This window comes from Penaeus chinensis, chromosome 13, assembly GCF_019202785.1.
Source record: "Penaeus chinensis breed Huanghai No. 1 chromosome 13, ASM1920278v2, whole genome shotgun sequence".
NCBI lineage: Eukaryota > Metazoa > Arthropoda > Malacostraca > Decapoda > Penaeidae > Penaeus > Penaeus chinensis.
Window position 1 is genome coordinate 6,169,026 of NC_061831.1, and position 7,500 is coordinate 6,176,525.

General features: G+C 41.0%; 1 protein-coding gene across 2 annotated transcripts in view; it reads right to left on the reverse strand.

Annotated features, from left to right (window-relative positions):
* Positions 1-5,123: 5,123 nt before the first annotated feature.
* The window catches only part of LOC125031439 (matrilin-3-like), a 12,117-nt gene continuing 9,740 nt past the window's right edge, over positions 5,124-7,500 (reverse strand). The window contains exons 11-13 of one of the 2 annotated variants that reach the window (XM_047622175.1): positions 6,853-6,935; positions 5,532-5,761; positions 5,124-5,294 (exon numbers count right to left, since the gene is read on the reverse strand). In XM_047622175.1, the coding sequence (XP_047478131.1) occupies positions 5,544-5,761; positions 6,853-6,935 (301 nt within the window). In that variant the 3' untranslated portion in view covers positions 5,124-5,294; positions 5,532-5,543. Of the gene's footprint in view, positions 5,295-5,501; positions 5,762-6,852; positions 6,936-7,500 lie in introns of both variants that reach the window. The other variant, XM_047622176.1, reaches the window with a different exon arrangement.

A 7,500-nucleotide genomic window follows, 5' to 3' on the forward strand; every position in this document is an offset into this window, starting at 1 on the left:
CTCCTCCTTCATCTTTTTCTTCTTCTCCTTCTTCTTCTTCTTCTTCTTCTTCTTCTTCTTCTTCTTCTTCTTCTTCTTCTTCTTCTTCTTCTTCTTCTTCTTCTTCTCCTTCTTCTCCTTCTTCTTCTCCTTCTTCTCCCTCATCGCCTTCCGTATCATTCTTTTCTCTGTAAGTTCATTGGTTAAATTTATGAGTATCGAACATCAGCTTTGCGTAACGGCCATTAAGAGAAGTTCATTCACGTTGTCATCAGTTACTTGTGTTTATTTGCAAAGTGTGAGTGCTGAGTGGCCGGGCTGGCTTGGTAATGCCTTGGTATCTTGTGATGGAATTTTTTGCATGTTAATTATGCTAATGCTACTTCTGAGAGGGAGAAAGAGAGCGGGAAAGGCAGAATTATAGAGGGGTAAAAATAAGAGAGAGAGAGAGAGAGAGAGAGAGAGAGAGAGAGAGAGAGAGAGAGAATGATGCGGGAGTGAAAAATGAGAGAGAGAGGGTGGGTGGAAGAGTGAGTGAATGATCTGGGAGTGAAAAACGGAGAAAGAGGCAGAGAAAAAGAGATTAATATCTGAGTGAACATAGAGAGAGAGAGCAAGAAAGAAAGAGAAAGAAAGGAACGATAGGGATAATATAGCATGTAGTGTAATTACTAAGCACAAGACGCGTTCGGCCCTTGCCTTGGTTTTGTAATTATCCATCCGGGCCTTAACGTAACAGGTGGATTTCAAACTCGACCTCTGACGCAACCCGCTCCATATCCGATGTCGGGTTCAAGAGAGCGGTTTTTTTTACATATTCCTCAGAAAGGATTAGAAGAAGAATTCGCCACTTGGTTCGAAAATGCTCCCGAATTTATATTTCATAATAGAGTTGAGAGTTGCTTGACAACGTACTTGGCAGTCAATAGTATGACAGATACCCCCCCCCCCACACAGACACGGGCGCATACACATCTAATATATATATATGTGTGTGTGTGTGTGTGTGTGTGTGTGTGTGTGTGTGTGTGTGTGTGTGTGTGTGTGTGTGTGTATGCTCGCACACAAAACACGCCCACCCACTCATACCAACAACCGATGTAGCTATAAATCTAAACCAAATGATATATCAAAGGGATGTGCTTGTTGACGCGACCGCTACCGACGAGCAGAGGAAGCGGTGAAGCGAAAAGTCCTTCGGTTTATTCGTCTCCCTGTCCTCTCTGATCCTTGTTTCACTTACAATATATATATATATACACAATCGTATATGATTTATGTATGTATGCCTATGTGGCTGTAAAACACAGTCAACCTGGATGATGCCACAAGGTCTCTCGTAAGCACAAAATCACCAACACAAAAAAAACACAACAACAACACCTAACACTTGTATACAATTATTAGTCGCCTGTCGCTTGGTAATATCAGAATAGCATATCTTTATAATTGTTATTAGTGTTGTTATTGGTATTATTATTAGTAGTAGCATATTGTAATCATTATTATTTGTGGTAGTTATTGGGATAAAGTGGTAAATAAATAAGCGAAGAGGAGAACAAGAAAACACGAAAATGCCGAAGGACCTTTCGCTACATTGTACCTCCAGGGCACGCTAATATGCACATGATATTTACCTGTTCAGTATTGATTCTACACACCCACGGGTATGCTGTGCGTCGGCGAATCCACATTAACTAATACATATCTAACTGTTGTAGGATTTTACACACTGTTTGGTAGCCTAGTTTAGTTCGCATGATATTCACAAGAGAATCACATAGCTAGAAAGAAAATAGAGGTAGTAGAAAGTATGTTTGTGCATGAAATGGCTGCAGGGGATTCCGATGCGTACTTCGTCCATTTTGTAAGTTCACGATCATGATTACTATTACATTTACTTAATACCATATGATCATCGTGATCGTGATCATCATCGGTTTTATTAATATGCTAAATGATGTTCATTATCATAGTTACCATCACCAGTACATTATAATCATGATAATGGATATACCTAATAGAGCTAATAAGCTAGCTAATATCACTAATGACTTCCTTTTCTCCCTTGAAGTTGATAGTAACCCTCGCACTTTCACTCCCATTCACCAATATCCATTTCAGCCTTATTCAACACTCCTTCCCCAGGCCTACGTTTCCTGCAACACGGGGCCATGCATGAACCCCATTAACGCCCTTCCAGAAGATTCCAGGCATTAAGGGTGATTTGCTGGGCCATCATGAACCTTTGTCCTCGTTCCAAACAGCCCAATAAACTCGAAACTGCCTCCTTGTTAGCTGTTGACGGCGAGACAGGATGTTCAAATTTCCTCCTGAAGGGGAAGAGAGAGACGCTTTGGGGGAGTCTGTACTTTGGCTGACCTTGCTGGTTGTGTTTATGTGCATGGAAATGTTTGTGGTAAATGTACTGGTATTATTTATCTAGTTAATGTAATTGGAATGGTTTTATTTAGCTATTTCTTATTCTTAATAATGTTGCTATTTTCTCTTTTTGTTTTTGGGTGGGGGATAGAAAATCGAGTTGACTTTTCAAAGGGAAAGTGGTAGATTGTAATAAATATTTGTTTGGCTCAAAATGTATTTAAGTATTGAGAGAGTGGGTATATATGAGGAAACACACACACAGAGAGAGAGAGAGAGAGAGAGAGAGAGAGAGAGAGAGAGAGAGAAAGGCAGAAAGAGAGAGAGAGAAAGAGAGAAAGACAGTATGAGAGAGAGAGTGACAGAAAGAGAGAGAGAGAAAGGCAGAAAGAGTGAGAGAGAAAGGCAGAAAGAGAGAGAGAAAGACAGAAAGATATAGACAGAAATATATTGAGACACTGAAGGCAAGGTCACACTAGTAACTTGTATGAGGAGATATCCCCCTACACACGAACACCAGCTATTATCGGTAGACGGGGATGTGGTCACACTTGTCCTCAAGAAAGAACCATCGTCCCCGCGCAGCGGTGACGCCGATAGTAAACAAACCACCATGGAGCTTTCCTCCGAAGATGGGTATTCCAGGCGAAGTTCGCTGCAAATTTTATCCATGAGCGACCTTTTTAAGTTCCTACTTTTATAATTTTCCAAGCTGGTCTTCCACAGAATCTCATTCATCCTTATTTTCTCCAGAAAAGCGAAAGTAATTTCGGATGAGAGCTCCATTATGCCAATCCTGCTGAATGTTTGTGTTTACGTTCGATGGTCAAGCGAGTAACCCTTCAATAATCTATTCATTCTAATAAAATATTATTGTACATAATTATTTAAATTACTTATATTTATTTAGAAGAGGTTTATTTATGTACTGGTTATTATATTTGATATTTTAAAAAAGGATAAATTATAAAATAAACATTATAGTTTTTGTTTTGATAAGATCTCTCCCCCACTAGCGAACAACCAAATACCAACACAGCGGGCTATTGGTTTTCCATCGCTAGCTGCGAGGATCGCCAGCTGGCTGCAGACGTTTTCTATATACACATGGGGATCCCTAGCTACAAGTTACGAGTGTGACCAGGGCTTGAGATGGAAAAGAGGGTAAAAGAGAAGAAAAATAAAGAAAAGAGAAAGAGGGAGAGAGGCAAAACCGAGAGCAAGGAGCCTAAGACGCAGACAAAGATAAATCGACAGATAAAGAGAGATAGATAGACAAACAGTGAGCGAGAAATGGAAATAAAAGGCGAGGAAGGGAGGACTGATAAAAGGGAAGAGGGAGAGAAAGAGTTCTTATGCAAGTTGCACAACACTTGATTCAGAGGCAGATGAATCATGCAACACGTAAATTGCATGTTTATATTCATTGCATCATGGAAATAGGTCATTTCTCATGTTTTTCTCTCTCTCTAAGATTAGCGTTATCATTATCAATACATATATTTTTTTTTCTCTTTTCTTTTTCTTCTTCCTTCTTTCTTTCATCTTTTATCTTATCATCGTTATAAGATTTCTCTCTTTTTTTCTTTTCTTTTTTCTTCTGCGTGACATTTTTTTTTTTTTCTTTGTCCTTCTTCCCTGATTTATATTATTCTGCTCTTTACATACACATTATTTCATTTTCCTGATTTTCTTTCTTTTCTCTCTCTTTTTTTTCTTTTTTTTTCTTCCTTCTTTGCCCTTTCTTTCTTCCTTCTTTCTTTGCTTTTAGTTTCTTCCTTATGTTTTCTCTTCTTCCTTCCTTTTCCTCTTCATTTTCCTCTTCCTCCCTTTTCCCCTTCTTTCCTTTTTCCTTCTCCCTTCCTTTTCCTTCTTTCTTTCTTTTCCTCTTCCTTCTTTTTCCTTCTTCCTTCCTTTTCCTCTTCATTTTCCTCTTCCTTCCTTTTCCTCTTCCCTCATTTTTCCTTCTCCCTTCCTCTTCCTTCTTCCTTCCTTTTCCTCTTCATTTTCCTCTTCCTTCCTTTTCCTCTTCCTTCATTTTTCCTTCTCCCTTCCTCTTCCTTCTTCCTTCCTTTTCCTCTTCATTTTCCTCTTCCTTCCTTTTCCTCTTCCTTCATTTTTCCTTCTCCCTTCCTCTTCCTTCTTCCTTCCTTTTCCTCTTCATTTTCCTCTTCCTTCCTTTTCCTCTTCCTTCATTTTTCCTTCTCCCTTCCTCTTCCTTCTTCCTTCCTTTTCCTCTTCATTTTCCTCTTCCTTCATTTTCCTCTTCCTTCATTTTTCCTTCTCCCTTCCTCTTCCTTCTTCCTTCCTTTTCCTCTTCATTTTCCTCTTCCTTCCTTTTCCTCTTCCTTCATTTTTCCTTCTCCCATCTTCCTTCTTCCTTCCTTTTCCTCTTCGTCCTCTCTTCCTGCAACATCCTCGCCTCAGAAGTAGCCATCTTCGCCAATGTTCTCGGAAGACAACAACTAAACGCATTATACTCTTAGCGTGAATTGTTGTCTATTTAATGTTCATTGGCTGTGTTTTGCTCTCCTACTTTCGTGTCTTCCCTTTGTGCTTCCTTTGTTTATTTACGTCTATCTTCGGGACTTTTTTTTTTTTTTCTCTGTCTTAACCTTGTCCTTCTTTAATGTTTTATTTTTTTTTATTTTTTTTGAGGGGGGGGGGGGTTATAGTCGCTATCAATGGGCTTAATCTATACGGATTGGAATTCGGATAAATAAAACGGCGTCGTCTCGTTCTCTCTTAGTTTTATTATTGTTTGAGGTTATTTTCACTTTGTTTGGTGCTGTCTCTTCTTCCTCTTTCGTTTGTTTGTTTTTCGCCCTCTTCTTTCGTCTCATTCCTTCTTTTTCTCTTCTCTGCGTCACAAGCTGTTCTATCTATCGTTGAAAGAAATAAAGAGAGACAGAGATGGAGAAGGAGAGAGCGAGCTAGAGACAGAGAGTGAGTAATTGAGTGAGTAAGTGAGTGAATGAGTAAGTAAGTAAGTGAGTGAGGGAGTGGGTGAGTGAGTGAGTGAGGGAGTGAGAGAGACAGAGAGAGACAGAATCACAGAACAGATCAGTGAATTATTCGAACTTATGCCCATATAACAAATACATGTTTCAACATATACCCACACACACACACGTACATACCTTCCACCTACCCCCTTGCCAACCACCTACCCCATTCCACCTTCAGTAGTACTGCTGCACCCGCTCGCACACGGCGTGGATCCTGAAGTGGCACTGAATGCTCCTGGCACTGCCGGCGAAAGGCACGTAGGCGGCACACCCTCCTCGCTCGTCGTTCAGCAAAGGCCACGCTTCGCTGTCGACGAGGCTGCCCGAGATCCAACGCCACTTGAGGGTGTGGAAGACGGCTCCGAGCCAGGCCAGCTCCTCCACGCCCGGGGCTGGGGAGGGAGGAGGGGGGGAGGGAGGGAGAGGGGGGAGGGAGGGAGAGGGGGGAGGGAGGGAAGGGAGGAGGGGTTGGGGGTTGGGGAGGGAGGGGGGGACGGAGGGAGAGGGGGAGGGAGGAAGGGAGGAGGGGTTGGGGGTTTGGGAGGGAGGGGGGGACGGAGGGAGAGGGGGAGGGAGGAAGGGAGGAGGGGTTGGGGGTTTGGGAGGGAGGGGGGGACGGAGGGAGAGGGGGAGGGAGGAAGGGAGGAGGGGTTGGGGGTTTGGGAGGGAGGGAGGGAGGGAGGAGGGGTTGGGGGTTGGGGAGGAGAGAGGGAGGGAGGAAGGGAGGAGGGGTTGGGGGTTGGAGAGGGAGGGAGGGAGGGAGGAGAGGTTTGGGGTTGAGGGGGAGGGAGGGAGGGAGGAGAGGTTGGGGTTTGAGGGAGAGAGAGGGAGGGAAGGAAGGAAGGGTGAGAGGGAGGGGGAAAGGTAGGGTGGGAGTGAGAGAGGGAGGGAGGGAAGGGTGGAGAGAGAGGTGGGGTTGGGTGGGGAGGGAGAGAGGAGGGGGAAAGGTGGGGTGGGGAGGGAGGAGTGGAGAGAGTAGAGGGAGGGAAAGATAGGGAGGATGAGTTGGCACCTTTTCACTTCTTTCTATCGCTATTATCAGTGTGATCATTGTTTTCATTATTATCATTATCTGTATTACCATTTTTATAACCACCATAACCATAGCCATTCTTATTATAATTGTGTTTTTTTTCTTTTCTTTTTTTTTTGCTTTTTCGGTGATAAGAATGCTAACACCGTTACCATGAACACCATTGTCATTATTACATCCATTTGCTATTGTCATTATTATAATCTATTACTACTATTATCATTATTATTATTTATTATTACTATTATCGTCATTATTATTATTATTATAATTATCATTATTATTATTATTATCATTATTATTATTATTATCATTATTATTATTATCATCATCATCATTTCTATTATCATCATCATTACTATTATTATTATTATTATTATTTTTATTATTATTAACTATCACTTATATTTGCCTGTCATTTTCCCAGAAGAAATAAAGCTTAGGCCTTACCTCTTTCCTCAATGAAATTCCTGAAAGTCGAGAGATTCCTGGGCTGAGCAAGGTCAAAGGTCACGGGGAGATCAGATTCCTCTCTGTGGGAAAAGAAATGTAAAATAAAGGTAAGATAAAAATGAAACCAATAATCGGAAAAGAGAAAATGGATAAAAAGGCTATTAGGAAAAAAAAATATTGCAGAAATACAGAAACTACCAGACAACCAGTCATGATTATTAAAAAAAGACGTATTAATCAATAAAAAAAGGGAATCCTAACAGACTCATATAAGCAAAGATGATAAACCAATAAAACAGATAATTATCATAATAAGAGCGACTACACGAATTAACAACCCTAAAAAAATCCGTAACACAAATTAACGTTACATATCATTACACAAAACAAGATAAGTCAGCGTTAAAAATATCGAATATGACATTAAATCGCCCAAAGAAACCAGGCATAACATTAACTCAGAATAACACAACGTACCATAACATAAAAGTGTAGCAGTATAACACGAAGGGCGTACCAGAGCATAGGGAAAAAGAACGGTCACATCACATAACACGATATACTGCATCGTATATCACAAGCTAAAATAACATAACAAGAAGTGGTATAACGTAACGCGACTCAAAAATAGCATAAAAAAGCGTA